Source organism: Macrobrachium rosenbergii, chromosome 12 (assembly GCF_040412425.1).
Source record: "Macrobrachium rosenbergii isolate ZJJX-2024 chromosome 12, ASM4041242v1, whole genome shotgun sequence".
In the NCBI taxonomy this organism is placed as follows: Eukaryota; Metazoa; Arthropoda; class Malacostraca; order Decapoda; family Palaemonidae; genus Macrobrachium; species Macrobrachium rosenbergii.
Window position 1 is genome coordinate 6,340,531 of NC_089752.1, and position 19,822 is coordinate 6,360,352.

The 19,822-nt window shown below is 38.1% G+C and overlaps 1 protein-coding gene across 50 annotated transcripts in view; it reads right to left on the reverse strand.

Moving 5' to 3' along the window:
- Positions 1-19,822, reverse strand: part of hth (homothorax) — a 643,335-nt gene that overhangs the window by 13,450 nt on the left and 610,063 nt on the right. For 23 of the 50 annotated variants that reach the window (XM_067113438.1, XM_067113411.1, XM_067113433.1 and 20 more), the window contains one exon: positions 149-216. The exons of 14 other annotated variants lie outside the window; for them this stretch is intronic. In XM_067113438.1, coding sequence (XP_066969539.1) covers positions 149-216 — 68 coding nt within the window. The remainder of the gene's footprint in view (positions 1-148; positions 217-19,822) is intronic. 13 more of the 50 variants (XM_067113408.1, XM_067113439.1, XM_067113440.1 and 10 more) reach the window with 1 other exon arrangement.

Below are 19,822 nucleotides of genomic sequence, written 5' to 3' on the forward strand. Positions count from 1 at the left end.
AACACTTGGAAGAAAAGTCACACGATAAAGCATCGGGTATGACACGCGATGATTCAATTTCAGCCTTCTGGAGTGGGCGCAATCGACGAGCGACTGCGAGAGGGTCGATTGATATTTTGGGCGTGAGCTGTGTTTTAGAACGACTTACCACTGGCACCCGCTCGGTTTGACTGATCTATGAGGGGCTGCACTATCCTCCGGCGGGCATTGATAAACCTGTGGGGGGTAGTCATAATAATACTTATAGCTACTGCACACGTACAAAAATCAAAGACACTCAGGTGAGAGAAAAATGGTAGGCGACGTTCTTCAGCATCTTCTGCCTCTGAGGAATTGTGGTATATGCTACTCTACCTGAAAAGTAAAAAAGAAAAAAAAAAAAACATCTGACTCCTTTTTCTCTGATGGCGTAGCTGAGAGCAGGACACCTAATTAAATATAAAAAAAATGTAAAGGGTGTATTCAGCTACAAAACCACTAGAAGCGTTTAAAGAAAAAGCATTTACATTACATTTCAAATATAATAAACCAAGAGAGTCACCTGATCATGTAAATATTACGTATAATCTAATGCAACATTATTACGTATAATCTAATGCAACATTTAAATACCTATTTCCATAGCTTTACTTCTTTGCTATATTTCAACTGATTAATATAAAAGACATGTACGATCTGAGCAGCTTTCAATTTGGTTTTATTCGCTTAAAATTTTCAACTTCGCATTTGAGTCAGGCCGTTAAATCATTCACATCCATTTTTTTTCTTTAAATTCAAGACCATGTAATCAGTTGGATGATTTTACTTGAAATTAATCCATATATATATATATATATATATATATATATATATATATATATATATATATATGTGTGTGTGTGTGTGTGTGTGTGTGTGTGTGTGTGTGTGCAAAACTTCGCGCGTATATATCACAAAACAATTAATTTTTGTAAGCATAAGTAATCTAAAATTGTCCCAGCAAAAACAAAAAGAATTCTTCAAGTGGCTTACCAACAAATATTACGAATATCACGGGGGTATGTGAAGTATCTTTGCTGTACGAATCTCTGATAACAAAAATGGGAAGTTGTACAGATCAGTAAGTCACAAATACTTAAATTAACATGTGAAAGACGCCTTTGACCTCTCCTACAAGTGCTGAGAGAAAGACCGATTGATCGTAAGCTAACTGGCGTCACAACCACCCAGATCATTGACACCGATTTGTGGAGAGAACGAAAAGAGCATGACTTTGGAACAACAACGTCGCAGTAATCTCCCAATCGCAAGAAAACTGTACTCCTTCGCGTGGGGAAAACAAACTGCATAAATACTGGACGATAAAATCCGGGCGGATCTGAACAGCGTGATTCTGGAACGGGGTCTCTTCCGTCGGGAATGGGCTCGAAATCCAAAATCCGACTGAGAGAGAGAGAGAGAGAGACGTAAATCACTGAACATTTCCTCTTAGTGTATGTAGCCTCAATATTTTACTCTACTTAGGAGAAATACGAAAACTAAATTAAGACGACACGGGTGGAAAAAATACGAAAGGAAAAGCATCAAGGAGAGACTCAAACTTTCTCGAATGGAAACATGTGACCTTCCATGACCTTAACAAAAGATAAAAAGATGAGGGGGCCGGCAAAACATCCAAGATCCCTAAAGATAGCAGTAATTCCGGAACAAAATCAAGCTGCCACTTAGCGTTCCCTGTGCAGCAATCTGGGGAGAGAGAGAGGCGTTTGAGAGAGAGAGTAGAGAGAGAGAGGTAAGGAGGGATGGGGGATGACATTTGCCTTGACCCAGCCAACCCCCATCCCAGAAAGGATCTCATCCCATCCTCCACTGTAATCTCTCTCTCTCTCTCTCTCTCTCTCTCTCGCTAGAGACAGTGCTCTCAGGGTCTTCCAGCAGCGTCGAGGTTCACAGCCCAAACCAACTTAACCGTAAACACGCGCACGCTGCCTTGGACTTAATTTTCCACTTCAGTTACTGGACGTTCTGGAGGTCTTTCAGGGCGAGCCAGCAGAGAAAACAGGCTGCTGATGCATGGGGAGGGGAGGAGGGGAGAGGGGGAAATGAGGGGATGGAGTGCAGCAGGAGGATATGGGTTGGAGTAAGCACACGATAGGATGAAGGTCCCCCCAATCGTTGGAAGTGCAAGGAACGCGGAGAACATACACACACAAGTTTGAAAACTTGATAGCCGATGATGAACTGTCAATTATACATATCTTGTTCCCCAAAATATCATATTCATCTCTAAAATATCATATTCATCGACCTGTCTCAAAATATCATATTCATCTCTAGACCCGATCTCCAAAATATCATATTCATCTCTAGACCCGATCTCCAAAATATCATATTCATCTCTAGACCCGATCTCCAAAATATCATATTCATCTCTAGACCCGATCTCCAAAATATCATATTCATCTCTAGACCCGATCTCCAAAATATCAAAATACCTCAAAATATTATTCATCTCTAGACCCGATCTCAAAATATCATATTCATCTCTAGACCCGATCTCAAAATATCATATTCATCTCTAGACCCGATCTCCAAAATATCATATTCATCCTCTAGACCTGATCTCAAAATATCATATTCATCTCTAGACCTGGATCTCAAAATATCATATTCATCTCTAGACCCGATCTCAAAATATCATATTCATTTCTAGACCCGATCCGATCTCCTCAATAAAAAAAAAAAAAAAAAGGCAATATTCATTACCGCAAGCATGAATAACTGGTGGAAATAAAAACAGTAATTTTATTTAGCAGTCTGTACCACCGTAGTAGTACTGATATCGACTGATTTTTGCTACCTTGGCACGACCACACCAAATCGCCATTTCATGTCTTTTGGTTGACAGCTCAGAAAAAAGAACATTAAAGATTGAATAACGCTAAGAAAGTGTCTACTTTCAGATACCAGTGTTCCAATTTTTGAAAAACCGGGGAAAAATATTACGTTAAAAAATATATTTCAATATAAAAACACACACAATCCAACCAACTACAAGAAATTGAACCAAAAACATTTGTAAATGTAGTAATAGCAGTCAAACAGAGCAATCCCACTTTCTTTACAAAAACCTGAGTTTAGGAGGCGCATGTTTACAACCTCAATTGCGCGTCGAAAATCATTCTCGCGACAATCACGAAAGTAGAGAGAATTCGCTTCGGAACTTTTATTTTTTTCATTTGAATATCCCCCGACTCCAAAATCCTCGGATAAGGAGAAATAAATCCATGGGTATCGGGGGATGCGAGAACCAAGATTCCAGCCAAAATCCCGGATTCCCATCGCTGCCTGGATTCCTGTCCCTCGAGTGTCGCCAAGGAGTGAAACTGGAATCGGGCAATGACTCTTTAATGCCGGAATCTTATAAGGAAATGACAGAGAAGGAAAAAAAAAAAAGAAGGGGATTGAAACTGGAATACTCAATTCTAAAAATTTTAAAAAGCAATTTTAAAACTGCTGATTAGGAATCAATCTTCAGGAGATTTATTAACAAAGAAAACGAAGAAATAAAAATTGTGTAAAAAATCTCCTAAGATCAAGCTGACCTCTTGACTTCGATAGCACAAATCACCCCGTTCCATCTTGAAGGTAGTCTGGAATCAGGAATCTTGGAAGGGTGAGGTAGGGGGAGGGGATGACGACGGGATAGGACGAGTGTTGGTGGGAATCAGGGTGTTCCATCTGGGAATGACTGGAATTATCGACAGCGGTTGCCCCAAGAGAGGAGGAAATCTCAGCCGCGGCTAACGACTTACACTCAGAGAGAGAGAGAGAGAGAGAGAGGAAAAACGTGAGAAATGGGAACGTTGGAAAAATGAGAATTTAACAAAAATGGAACCTAAAGTAGAAAACGCGAAGATCTTAATTTACAACAGAAAAAGAGAAAAAAAATTGAAACATAAAAGGAGAGGAAAAGCTGGGCAAAACTTAAAAAAAAAATAAAAAATCAATAGAAATAATATAAAAAAAAAAACCGGAGTTAAAAAAAAGAGAGAGAATTGAAAGATGAAAACAAAACGAAGAAAAGAAATTATAAAAATCCTTAAATACGATCTTTAACCTCATCGAAAAATGCTGATATTTTTAACGTTATTAAAATCCTTCTGGCTTAGCTGAAACGCTTTACTATTGCCAGTTCTGAAATTTCTTACGTCACTTTTTTTATCTAACGAATGGGATGTTTATACAGCAATACTTAACCAAGGGCAAAGATAATATCCAGTTACTAGAACACCGGGAAAACAAAAATAAATCAAGCAGTACTTAAACTGTTTACACCTAAAAATATATATATATATATATATATATATATATATATATATATATATATATATATATATATATATATATATATATATATATATATATATATATATATATATATATATATATATATATATATATATATATAACATATATATATATCAGTTACAAGGAAGCCCTGCGCTTTGGAAACAAAAACATTCAGTAACAGCAGGAATATGTCTTAAGATAATAAATGAAAATTTTGCTGCAACTAAATGAAGACTAAATGAAAAATTATCTAAATGCCACGTTCAAGCAACGTAGCGCTACAAATTTGTATACAGCTTCTCGCTCTCCGTCAAGTATCCAATGTTTACTTGGCTAAAGAGGAAGATGAATTTCCTGAGGCTCAGCTGGCGTATCCGACGTAATGATATGGGAAGGGACTAACTCTCCATCGGCAGACAACGCACACACGACTAAGAAACCTCTTTACAGGGGACAGGAAAAAAAAAAAAAAAAAAAAAAAAAAATATATATATATATATATATATATATATATCGAAGTTGTTTATTAACTCCAAGGCACACACTAACCTCATATTGCGTCTTCTGAAAAATTCGGAGCACTGAAAAAGTTATATTAGGGTCCTTAACCTTCAATTTGAGTTTTGGACTGACCTTCAATCTGAATTGACAATACCACCGATCTTTATTGCGTCGCGTGAAAAATTTCGAGTACAGAAAAAGTTATATTAGGTCCTTAACGTTTTCAATTTGTGTTTTGAATTGACCTTTAATTTGAGTTTTGAATTGACAATAATACCGAACTTAATTGCACCTTCTGAAAAATTTGCAGTACAGGAAAGGTTATATCAGGTCCTTAACGGCTTCAATTTGAGTTTTGAATTGACAATAATACCGACCTTTATTGCTTCTAATGAAAATTTCGTAGCACTGAAAAGTTATACTAGGTCCTTATCGGCTTCAATTTGAGTTTTGAATTGACCTTCAATTTGAGTTTTGAACTGACACTGGAAAGTTACATAAGGTCCTTATCGGCTTCAATTTGAGTTTTGAATTGACCTTCAATTTGAGTTTTGAACTGACAATGTCTTTTCATGTCATTATTTGTTAATGAGCTAAAGAAATAAAAAAAGTAGAAATCGCTGTTTGATATAATTTCGAATGGGGGACACTACAGAATCGACCAAAAGCGAAGAAATGATGGGTAGCTGAAGATAGTGGATTGCCGGGGAGACGTCAGGGAGGGAGGGAGGGGAAGGAGGGGAGGGAGGCGCTAATGGAGGGAGGGTGGGGAGGGAGGAGGAGGGAGGAGGAGGAGACAGGTTCTCCGATAGGCTCCCAGATAAACTGTTATTACCTTCGCCCGCTGCACATTGATTCCTTTATTAGTCCTCAGCTGAAATATGGCCTCGCTAGAGAAATACCTCTCTCTCTCTCTCTCTCTCTCTCTCTCTCTCTCTCTCTCTCTCTCTCTCTCTCTCTCGTACTCGCAAAACCCCCCAATTTATTGACTACCCGGTACCGTTCGGATTTATTTCATTCTTAACAAACAGGCTATTCATTTCATCCTTAACAAACGGGCTATTAATATAATGTTCAAGAGCAAACACCAATCAATAGTATTATAAAATTGAGGATCTAAAAAAAGGTTCAAGATATGAGTTACATGAATTACGGCATACGATGTCCGTAGACTATTGCCCGAGAACCTTTCAGCTCCAACAACGCCAAGGGGAATATTTGTCCACTTCCTTCAAAACATTTGATGAGTTGCCCGGTACAACCTCAGTGTCTCAAAATGTATGGTTCCTCGGCGTGATAACTTGTATTCAAATGGCTCAGAGTATGGTTTAAAAAACAGCAAAATTACTTGGTTCCAAATTCAAATGCTTCAAAGTATGGGAAAAAAAAGCAGTGTGACTTGGTTCCAAATTCAAATGCCTCTAAGTAAGGTTAAAAATACAGCAAAATCACTTGGTTCCAATTCCAAATTCAAATGCCTCAAAGGATGGTAAAAAAAAACAGCAAAATTAACTTGATTCCAAATTCAAATGCCTCTAAGTAAGGTTAAAAAAAAACCGCAAAATTACATGGTTCCAAATTCAAATGCCTCTAAGTAAGGTTAAAAAAAACGGCAAAATTACACGGTTCCAAATTCAAATGCCTCTAAGTAAGGTTAAAAATACAGCAAAATTACTTGGTGTTATATTCAAATGTTTCAAACTAAGGTTAAAAACCAGCAAAATTACTTGGTTCCAAATTTTAGTTGTCATCAAACGTACATCTCCAAGTCCCAAACGACCCGTTTACATTAAGTAACACAATATTGTATATAGAAGGATAGCCAACAGAGAGACCCGACCAGGAGTGCCAAGAAAACCATATGGATCTAACAAGCACAAGAGAAGTTGGGGTTACGAGCAAGAGGGAAGGTGGGGGGTGGGAAGGGGAAGGAAAGTACGCCTGTCCTATTAATCTAAGCGAAAACGTCTTTGTCCAGCTAACTATTTTTCACGGTTCCCCTCTGTTCCTTTTCTGCTCCCTCTTTCTCTTCCTTCGTTTTTTTCCCAGCAAGGCTGTCAGCTGGCGCTGGTCTAGACAAAACAAGACATCAAGAGAACAGGGCGAACTGTCAGCAGATGACACACTAGTACAAACATCATAAATATAATAGATGTTTGGAAAGGAGAAAAACTGAGAAAGCAGACCTGATGATGAATAGGATGCACGTACGGTGTTCCTTCGCCGCTACTTGACATTGTTTTCTTAACTACAAACGCCACGGATGTTAAGAAATGACCAGATCACATCTATGTCTTCATTTTCTTCATTTTTGTCTTCCAGAAAATGTTTATTTTTGTTTTCATTTTTGTCTTCAAGGAAAGGTTTATTTTCGTTCTTATCTTCTAGAAAAAATTTATTTTCTTCATTTTTATCTTAACTTTTTTATCTTCCAGAAAACTTTTATTCTATTCATTTTTATCTTCTTGAAAAAATTTATTTTCTTCAAAATTTATCTTCTTGAAAACATTGATTTTCTTCAATTCTTCTAGAAAAATTTATTTTCTTAATTTTTATCTTCTACCAAAAATTTATTTCTTCATTATTTTTCTCGAAAAAAAATTTATTTCCTCATTTTTATCTTCTACAACAAATTTATTTTCTTCATTTTCATCATCCAGAAAACGTTTATTTTCTTATCTTGAAAAACGATGAAATGACTCAAATGCTCAAGGAATGTTTACCACAGAGAGAGAGAGAGAGAGAGAGAGAGAGAGAGAGAGAGAGAGAGAGACAGGAAAAACGGCGAGCTTTTTGAGTTCTTGCAGATGAGGAGGTAGCTGGCATCCATGATAAGCTGGGTGATGTATGTGGACGCCTCCTCTGAGCACCGCCAGTAAATTGGAACCAACTCTACGCCAACTGCTTCAGCCATTCTTCCTTTCTTCTTACTCTTCTCCTTCTCCTCCTCCTCCTCCTCCTCCTCTCCTGCTTTTTACCGCTTCTGCATTTCTATTGCTGCTGCTGTCCCTCTGTGATAGCGATTGGTCTCTCTCTCTCTCTCTCTCTCTCTCTCTCTCTCTCTCTCTCTCTCTCTCTCTCTCTCTCTCTCTCTCTCTGGAGGTTGACTGGGAAACCTCTTCTGCTAGAACGAACACGTCTTCACTTCGAAAAAACAAAGGAAAAGGCGGGGAAGGGGACGGGGAGGTAATATTAATTCCAAACCATCGTCGCATACTTTGAAATCGACGACTGTTTTCATTTTCTCTCAAAAACAAAATCTTCCTTCAGCAAAGCCCAGCAAGTGTGACGCTAAAGATTTTGATTTTTTGGCCGGTGTATTAAATTTCGTTCCTCCGGAGAGAGAGAGAAAGAAAGAGAAGAAGAAGAGAGAAGAGAGATCCATCTGGGAAATGAAGTTCAAAAGTGCCACCTAGAGCTGTGTCCCTTTTATACGAAGTAATTGTTAAGAGTCGAGTTTTTTTTTTTTTTTTTTTTTACAGTCCATTCTCCTTCCTCCTCCTCCTCCTCTCCCCCCTTCTAACATTTTCCTTCTTACCTTGCTTCTCTTTCCTTTTTATTCTGCAAGAAGAAGGGGGGGGGGGAAGCACGAAAAGGAAACTCAAGCCTTGTACCGCCTATGGGGAAACGTCTCGCCTTACTGTCAGTTTTTCCTTCCTGTGGAGGCTATCAATTATCGAGAGGGAAAAACCCTGATAAAAGTGCTATTATGTTTCAATTTCTTTTTCTTTCGGTGGCCAAGTCGGAGAACTAGATTTTATTCAGTGGGCGTTGGCCCCAGGCTATACAGGCAGAGACCCCTAGATAAAGTTACATCGAGCTCATTACCACGCTCTAATACTTGCCTTTTTAAATATTTTTTCCTCCTTTTTAGAAGAAAAACTGCTTTGCTCACACAACAATGATGGTCTCTCTCTCTCTCTCTCTCTCTCTCTCTCTCTCTCTCTCTCTCTCTCTCAGATTTGGTAGAGAGAGAGAGAGAGAGAGTTTTTATCTCTCAACTGAATTTGTTGTAGAAGCTATGAAAGAGTGTGGGGAAGGGGGTGGTTATTGGATTGGCTCGCCAGTCTGGGGTTACGTATTAGAGATAATGATGTCGGACAAATTTACTGAAAATTTGCATTTCTGATCCTGGAGACAAAACATGAACCGTGAAACGAGCAATAAATGTTATCCCACGAAGAAACTGTCTCGAAATAATATGTTTCTCCCCCCCCCCCAAACTTCCCCCTCCTTAATCAGCACTATTATAGCCATGCCCTGAAACTGTCATAATCGCATTTTCCATGTGTAGTGACCGCATCTATACAATACTAAGCTTTGCTTTCTTCGGACAATCGGAGCACAAACCCCATTTTCTTTCATAACCGTTTTTTTCCCTTCGCCTATAAAGGGGTAACTCGCACACGTGCTGCCCGAATTCGACACCACTCCGAACAGATGTCATTCATGTGTTAATGTTGGGTGTGAAGTGTCATGTTGAACCGTCACCCTCATGTGAAAGGGGGCTAGGGGAAGCGAGCAGACTATAAAAGGGGGTTAAGGGGATTATATTGAATACACATTACCCATCAACATACCACAAGTTGCCGGAATATTAAACAAGATTCATTTCACTGAAGACGAAAGTTAACAGTGATCTAACAGTGAACAGGCAATAATTCTCTGCTTCTCCAATTTGGAAAGTGACACAAAATTAATGATTCAAATCCAGGTATTGAAAATAATTTCAAATCCGGGCTAAAGGGGCCTAAAAAAAATAAATAAATAAAAAATCTGTTGGAAAAACGCAAACCTTTATTTATATCTAGAGAGGCTATCTCAGGGAACCCGATGCTGGAGAGAGATAGTCCAAGACGGTTGAGCAGGGTAATCTGAAAGATAAACTAGAGAGAGAGAGAGAGAGAGAGAGAGAGAGAGAGAGAGAGATCCATTTTTCAAAAGCCAGTACCTCCATGTTCAATACCTGCTAATAGTGACATTTCAAAAGTATTAGGCTCTTGCAAGGGAGATGGTAAGACGACCATCGCCGCGCAAGGCTGATAAACAGGCGATAGATATTAATTTAAAAGGTAAACACTGGCACCGGGACTCAGCCATGCGGAGAGAGACCAAATAAGCTCGGAATTTTATGTAAGGCGCTGTCAAAACCCTGAAGAGTTATAAATGCTGGTGTGCTTAGTCCGAGTGTCCGTATGAGTGAGCCAGGCAGCGGCTTGGCCCCAAGGGCACTCACTGGCCCACCCCTTCGGACGAGGCCACCACCTATTGTTCCTCTACAGATAAATCTTGGAAATCTGGCCGGCGGTAATTACACGCTTTCAATGTGCCTTTTGTTCGCTGTGAAAAACAACATTTAATAATATGTAATTAGAGATACAATGCCGAGGCTTGCAAGGGCATCCCGAAGGAGACGATTCACGAACACAGCCGCCCTCTTCCTCCGACGCCAGCAAAAAGGCCTCGCTGTTCAACCCTTCCATCCCGCCCACTTTCCAAAACGGCTAACCTCTCCGGACCTCAAATTCATCTGGGAACTTCCACATCTACACAAATTATTTCTGGAACGACTCCGAGTTATATTTCCAAGAGCATCATATGAAAGCACGATTAAAAAATATGTGTATAATCTGTTGTCACACTTAAGATTCATGCATTGTACAAAGCCTCCAACTACAAGTACTCTATAGTAAAGCACTCTCTCAAATAAATGTACACTTGGAACTCTTCGAGTTTCGTCAGTTCCATCTTTTCATATAACCATCATGAACCATATTATCTTTTCATATGCACATCACAATTGAACAATACCTACGGAACTTTCCATATGCACATCACAATTGAACAATACCTACGGAACTTTCACCTCTTGAAAACCATGAGACACTCCCTAAAGGGAAACAACGCAAGAAGATACAAACATGTACAGCGGCAAACAAAATTATATCTTATAACAGCAATATTTTCATGATCAACCTTCACACGCTAATATTTGAATCGACTTAAATCCCTCCTTACCACCAATGTTCGCATCTACATGGCACACGTCCAGTGTATTTAGTTCTTAAAGTGGCATTTTTTTTTTGGTCTTCAATAATCCCTGTAAAAATCTCGATATCATCCCATCTAACGTCTCGGTACACTCCCATTTTCCCATAAAAGTATTTTTTTCAAAAGAACAAGAACATCAAAAATTTATTTCCTCTCAAGTTTTGATATCCCAATTTGCTGTGAAATTTGAATGGCACCTTTATAATTAATAATCCGATCGAAAGTAGTTTCTTACCTTTTTTTTAGAATCACCATTTCTTTTATTCCAGGATATTCTGCGCATGGCCAGTACATTTTGCTACCGCTATCAAGTTTCGAGGCAGCGGTCAGCCGGCCAGCAAATCCCCGGACAACTGCTGTAAGAGGCTTACGCCTGACAGACCCTACTGCCGCCACCAAGAGCAAGAGAAGAGGGGAGCCAAAAGAAACACGCCCACGGGGAGAGAAAATCCAAGAGACGCAAAAGAAAATAAAAACAAAATACTGGTGGGAAGACGAGAGAGTTCAAGTCGCACATATCGTCAGGTAGGAGTTGGTCGTCAACGAAGGAAATGCTTAAATGGAAAGCTGAATAAGCACCAATGACTGCAACCCTGAGAGAAAGCAATACAAGGTAAAAAAAAAAAAAACAAAAAAAAAAACGAAGAAATTCTAAGGCAGACGTAAGTAAACACATTAGGAGACACCCACACAAAATTATAAGTTTGGAAGTAACGACAAAACAATGGCAAAGTTGAGGCGAATAGCGGTACGATTTACATAAGCCATAGACCACTTATCAAAATTTGTAGAATGATGAAGGTGGAAAAATATGACATTCTGTCAGAAAGAGCTAAATGCTATTAGGGTGTTACTGAAAGCTAACCAATCTGGTAAAAGACGCTTTCTGTTGTATTCCGGCCTGAAAACAGAGTACAGTAAGCTGTCCAACAAAGATGCCGAGGATAATCACAAAGTGGTATAATAACCAATCTAGCAATAAAAGGAGTTTAATTCTGTCGAAAGATTGTGACTGCTAATGTTAGAGTCAGAACTGAGTACAAGACTTTATGACGATGATAACATAACACCGATTACCACCAAAGAGAAGACGATTCTGATGTAACCGTCACTGCAAGACCAGATGATTCTGAATCCCCCGATTACGAATTAAACAAAATTTTAAATGATGATGAAGACGATGAATATAACGATGATTCTCGTCACCATCAGGCAACAAACAGCTCCTGCCGCAGGAGACAACGAGGAGGAAGGCATCCCAATACAAACAGGAACATCAACAACCCTTCGCATCGGAATACCCACATTTCTCCATCTCTTGTGAATTAGGTGTATAATTTACGCACCAGCTCATTAAGGCCGCTTTTACCGTAATGAAACAGGGACCAGTCATCCCTCCCTCCTCGCCTGGGGAGGGAGGGAGGGAGGGGAGGGGTGGTGGCGAGGGTGATTGGGGAAAGGAAGGCGGCATTTGAACGAGAGAGAGAGAGAGAGAGAGAGAGAGAGTGGGGCGAGTTTGGAGATTAGTATCCTATGATATGAGAACGTGGGTCCTCTATCGTTCTATTACTCCCTTCAGATGTACTATGCAACGGATAATTAGAAACCACACATCTCCGGTGTACTCGTAATAGTATTATAGGTTCATTCATAAAACTAAACACTCTGGGTCAATCTATGGAATGGGTGAAGAAAAAAAAAGATGACAGTAGTAGTACTACACACAGGATATATATATATATATATATATATATATATATATATATATATATATATATATATATATATATATATATATATATATATATAGATAGATATATATATAATATATTATATAGATATATATATATATATAGATATATATATATATTATATATATAGATATATATATATTATATATATATAGATATATATATATATATATTATATATATATATATATATATATATATATATATATATATAATATATATATAAACAGTATATAAATATATATATAATAATTTAACCAATGAAAAAGAGAAAAAACGTCAGAAAATGAAAAAGACCGCGACAGAGAAGTCTGCGGGAACCAACCCAGAATAAAAAAGCTGCTGGTATTTCGAATGTTCAAATATTACTGGGGACCCGTAAATGAAAACCATAAACTTGAGAGATTCCTATTTTTTTCTGCCACATAAAAATATGAGTGAGGATAAAGTTATTTATTTCCATTTACTTTTTGACTTTTGTAATTGAACAGGAGAACATCCAAAAATTTATATATATATAAACTGCGTTCCATTATATCGAAAAACATTTTTTTCCCTCTCTCTCGTCCGTAATGAAATATTTCTTGCCTCCATTAGTCCCCTGTGTTACAGTGGCACACAGCAGCGTACCATATTGTCAATTCTCGCACAACAACAGATTTTTATTACAAGGTTTTAAAAAAGTTTAGCATGCATCCAGGATAAAGTTCGATATTCGGAGAGCATTTTTACTGGCGTATATTCCAACAACCCCTCAAAATAAACTAATAAAAAATAGTGCAGGCAAGCATTATCGAAGAACCCTTTACACCAATAATTAACCAACCCTCTATAACACGGATCACACACACATACATACACATACATACATACGCACAGACACAAAGATTGGTTCTGAAAAAAAAAAAGGGAAAAAAGTTCTTCCCTGGCCCTTTCCCCTTAAAAAAAGGCATAGAACGTAAAGTAGTGTCAAAATCCCCATTGAACAGCGAGTTTTCATAATACTAAAATTTAGGCCGGCGGCCCGAGGCCCCCTCCAAACTGTCACGGGTTTAATGATACGACAAGATTAATCGAATCCGCGCTGCACTATTCTCGTTCTCAGACTCATGAATATATTGGACACGGACCAGGGGGAAAAGGATGGAGGAGGAGGAGGGGGAGGGAGTGAGGTAGGGGGGGGTGATGGAGGGAGAGAAAAGGAGAATGGAGGGACAGGAAAATTGTGGCTGTGTATGTTTGTGTAAGTGCAGAAAAGGGAAAGGAACACATACAGACATGAAGATACGCACATACACTCGCGTGTTTATTTACGTTAGTTATAAGTATCTTTGTCTTCATAGGTAAACTTATTTTTGTGTATCTGCAGACGTTGCTGATTCTTCCCCTAAGAAATCATTTTATTAATCTTACAAAACTTTGGACAAATAAACCTATAAGAAAAGTGGACGGCAGAAATGAAGAGGCATAACAAATTCAATCCAAAACTGAAAAAAAAATATATATAACCTAAAAACAAGTATAGTACAAAATAATTAGACTTACATATCTGCAATGTCGTTGTTAAAAGATTTATGTGCACTCCAACAAACACCTTAATAAAATTCTTTTTTTGATTTAGCATCGTGAGATACACAAGCTTAGAATTCTTTCACTTTCAACTATGTCAGTATTTCCTGTCCTTTATTTTTCTAAACTTTTCAAGAGTCCAATCTTCACTTCCTCTCCTTTTTCTCGCCTTTTAAAAGCTCCCACTAGTAAAGCCGTTATTCCACTTACTGTAAAACATGTCATTTGATACTGTCATGTTCATAAAAAAAAATTAGGAAAACAGAAAACATAAGTACCTCAGCTTCAAACCAAATAATGATACAATATACAAGATGCTAAGAACAGAGAGAGAGAGAGAGAGAGACGCCCTTTTACTAACGAAAAAACTTCCTATTTCCAATTAGCATGAGGCCTAAAATTCCCAAGTAAATACTTAATTGGGTGCTGCACCTTTAGTATCAAAAGGACCCAGGATCGAGAAGTCACTCGGAAATTCCTACACGACAAAAACTTGTAATGTTGACGAAAATTCTGACAAACAGATTATATATAACGTTACTCAAAATTAGTAAATCTAAAAATGTAGACGCGAAAATAAGGAAAGTTTACCACATCAATAAACAGAATAACATATACATATACATATACATATACATACATTATATATATATAATATATATATATATATAAATATATATGTTCACAGTCTCATAATAAACAAGAATGAAAAAAATGTATATAAAACTGTGTACTATCAACCCTCAATCATCACACCCAGCCCTAAAAAAAAAAGTAGAAAGAACAATCGAAAAAAAATGAGACAAAAATTCACCATACACATTTTTTTCCTCTGTTTTATGAATGGGAGAATCGTCATAATGTAAATCATGCAGTGGGTTGTAAACGTAACTCACCCCATGATTACAGACGCAGCCAATAATTCCGACATTAACACTGACAGTTCAGACCCATTCACTACAAACTATCCCTATAAAATACACAATGCCAAAGTCCGGAATTTAACTTTTATCTCTCTCTCTCTCTCTCTCTCTCTCTCTCTCTCTCTCTCTCTCTCTCTCTCTCTCTCTCTCTCTCACAGCAGCGTACACTATTTTATCTATACCGGTATTGGAAACTGGGGAAAGGAGGGGCACCAGCAAAAATGGGAAAAAAGAGGGATAGGTTAGAAATGAGAGGAGGGACATAAAAAAAAAGGAGAGAGAGAGAGAGAGAGAGAGGAGAAGATAAAACCGAAAATGGGAAAGATAACAGAGAGAGAGAGAGAGAGAGAGGATAAAATATCCAAGAAAAGACTAAAACATTTACAAAATGAAATCTACCGAAATTAAGCAGGAAATGTTCGAAGCGCAATATACAACGGGGGAGGCCCACTGCAGGCTTGTGAAGCATTCACACTGTTAATGGAAAATGCATATAAAAACGTACCACTTTCACGACAGTCAATAAAAAAAAAAAAATCAGAGAATTACTAAGCACAAACGAGACTGCAAAGGGATAACATCAAATAATGAGGTGAGTTTATTAACGGATAACAGGCCAAAATCGCCGTGATAGCATCATTAAATATTTAAATTGTGGCCGGGCCAAAGATGTGTTTGGGAAACTTCAGGATTGTGTCCCCGTTTGGCAGGGGAGTTAGGGGTGCAGGGAAGAGAGAGTTAAGGCATCCAGATTTGTTGTTCTAGCACCCACATAGTCTCCATTTCATGACAGACAGACACAATTAAAACTTCCGCAGTTTGTGTTGGTATGACAGCGATCACACCCGCCCCTTCGCCTTCTCTTCCCGCAAAGTTCTGAGCCTCTTTTGCAAGACCTTTTTTTTTATGTTCAAGTTAGAAATCACTTCTTTTCGCATTCAGGGGGACAAAATTACTTACAAAGCACCTTTCGGAGCCACTACAATTGGCACTAGGATGGAGCAAATAATTGCTAAAACTTGAACAATCTCCAATCTCTGCTATCTTACTGTTAAGGCCCACTTGGCACCTATCGCTAGAACACACAGCAACTAAAAGGTTGCAGGCATTACAGATCTGGAACCACTAATAACACAACTTCTGTTTTCTGAGAATTTGCGCACTCTTCCAGCAACTGGATTCTGACTTCCAGCAATTGTATTTCTTGTATAAAATCTTTTTTCATGGTTCACTAGGAAGTGAGTAGAAGCTAAACATTTTTAGAAGCCGGAAGGCTCCAATTGGCCGAAAACACACCTTTAATAAGCATATATTATTAAATTAATGTGATCCAAAACTCTTTCCCTTTATACAATGACACATTTCATATATATTAAATTATTCCTGTGTCCACTGAAGATACTGGTCCACAATCTTATACTTTTTGGATTATATCAGGATGTAAGAAGCTTAAGCACTACCGTGGATTACGAACCATAGCTACTTCACTGTACATACCGCCAATATGAATTAACCAAAAACTTGACCCGCCTCATCTGCAGTTGAAATGAAGTTTGAGCAAAGATGCAATCTTGACTGCCCACCGCCAAAATCATGTGAGTGTGTACTGCAAAAGGACACGATCTTATTGTTTAATTTTAAAATCTTACTTAACCAGATTCAACGTCATACACCTCTGCAAACTCCAAAACAAGATTTGTCGCGCATCAGAAGGTCCTTCCCCCCAAAAGGTTATATTTCCATCTCTCCCAAAATTTAATCGCTGGCTGCTAGTAGAGGCCCAGTTTTTGGTAAAATTTCCATAAGACTCCACATGAAACTACATAATCCTGCCCACAAACAAACGAACGTCGAGGTTCAGGAATTACCACACTGCGGAAGTAAAATTAGCTTTACGCCCGTTTTAGCTAGAAATAATTATAGCATTTCTATGTGACAACATTGATCTATGTCGCAACAAATGAAGATATTTAGCCTTTCTGAATTTGCATATATACTGTAGATCGATATATATATATATATATATATATATATATATATATATATATATATATATATATATATATATATATATATATATATTTGAATGTAACTTCAAGTATTAGTGTAATAATTTCATATCTAACAACACATTAACATTTTTTTTATAATCTTTAAATAGTATGTGTACTATGTATGCCAATCTGTTAATAAGGAATAAATTTAAAGCCATCACCAATACGAACAAAGCTATTAACATGTGTGAAGAGAGAGAGAGAGAGAATCCCCTGAATTTTCATTTTCTTATTTAATGATAAAAGGTTAGTCTTTTAATAGCGAGGGGACGATGACGTCACCAGCTGGTGCCCCATCAACAGCCAATCAGCGTGCGTCACCTGCACTTAATAGAGATGGGAGGGAGGGAGAGAGAGAGAGAGAGAGAGCAGGCTGGACACGCCGGATCACAGGCCGAGGGGAGAGATGGAGGAAGGAGGGAAGGTTGGAAGGTTTAGGCCTAAACGCTTCCAACATCTTCTCAGTTTCGTATTTTTTTTTTATTTATCAGAAAGGGCGAGTATAAACATTTACATCTGATTTTAGAATATAAACTTTATATGCAAATCTAAGACGAAAACTGAAGCACCGTCAAGAACACCGTCAAGATATTATTTGAATACCGTCAAGATTTTATTTCAGAATACAATCAAGGTGTTATTCCGGAATACCGTCAGAATTTTATTTCAGGATACAATCATGACTTTATTCCGGAATACCGTCAAGATTTTATTCCGGAATACCGCCAAGATTTTATTCAGGAATACAAGCAAGATTTTATTCAGGAATACAAGCACGATTTTATTCCGGAATACGTCAAGATTTTATTTCAGAATACAAGCAAGATTTTACTCCGGAATACCATCAAGATTTTATTTCAGAATACCTTCACTATTTTATTCAGGAATACCGCCAAGATTTTATTCCGGAATACCGTCCAGATTTTATTCCGGAATACCGTCTAGATTTTATTCCGGAATACCGTCAAGTTTTATTCCAGAATACCACCAAGATTTTATTCCGGAACACCGTCAAGATTTTATTTCAAAATACAATCAAGATTTTATTCCGGAATACCTTCAAGATTTTATTCCGTAATACCGTCAAGTTTTATTCCGGAATACAACTGATGTTTATCAGAAGCTGAATGAATATGTCCCTCTCCACTCCCTGCTCCTCCCTCCTCCCCACCTCCCCTCCTGCAAGCTTTGCATTCATGGTGTTCTATGCCCCAAACGCCCCTACCCCCAAAAAAAAAAAAGACTGTAGGAAGCGGGCGAGACCAGTTTGTGACGCTTAATACGTGCCGCAACACGAGCGACCATATCACATTGCTCCCAGGTTACGACCCCTTTTTACGCATGCGCATGCAATCACCTTACATGCAATTAAGATGTAAGTTTTCTGATACGCACCGAGTAATGAACGCGTATGAGGGAGTGACGAATGAAGGCCGGCTCGGAAAATAAATTTAACGAACATGGTGAGCAATATAATTCTCCGAATAAAAAGGTCGATACAATATATGAAATTGTAAGGATAATTGACAGGGAATATGGCTCCCTGAATGAAGAGCTCTAAGTGACATAAAATGAAATTATAAAAAAAAAAGATAACTATAAAAATGAAATATATATATAAATATAAGATATATATATATATATATATATATATTATATATATATATGTATATATATATATATATATATATATATATATATATATATATATATATATATATATATATATATATATAAAGATAAAGAGAAGAGAGACAGAGAGACAGAGAGTGAGACAGAGAAAGAGCACCATTGTGCGGGCGGGGTGGGCGCTAAGGTTGACGGTTGGGTGGTCTGGCTGTCTGATAGCAAAACCAGGGACCGGCTGATTCAATAAACAAGCCAGGGTAGACGCCATTCCTCTCATTGCTCCTTCCACTTCCCTTGTCCCCACCATCCCCCCCCTTCCCCCCACCCCCTCCCCGACCCCGTATTTCCTAACCTAATAACGCCCTCCCACCTTTTATTCTTCACATTCATTTCACCCTTCCTTAACTTTCTCACCTCTGACCCGACATCTAAGAAACCTAACTGGGTTTAAGGACGCGAGAGGTAACAGAAATAGGAAAATCTTGCCAAATTAGGCAAATCATCTGTATTACGACGGGTACCAAGATGAAATTCTAACCAGTTTTACTGAGAAATTAATATGGATCAAGTCGAGCTTCTTTGTACTCTTTCGCATTTTTATTTTACTGTTTTGCATGAGGGCATGATCTGGAAGCTTGCATGTTCATGACAGGAATTGTATAAGCCTGTCCTAACTCATGGCAACGAGAATTTGATGTAAATCACTACTCACTGATCTACAAAATTCCCAACGATTTACCGATTCCCCGTTATTTTTGGAAGTATCCCTTGTCCGGAGTCCTCTTTCTAACAGCTTCCCTCCTTCCAGCGACCGAAAAAAACCTTGCCCTCCCCTTTCCACCTCGAAAAGAAAAAGCGAAAACATACGCAAGTTATCCTTCTCTTCCAGGAGCATATTCACTTTCAGCGTGAGAATTTCATCTTCCATTTCACCTTCGCCAGTTCCTCTTCCTCTTCCTCCTCCTCCTCCTCCTCCTCCTTCCCCTTCTCCAGGCTGCTCACCTTCACAAACA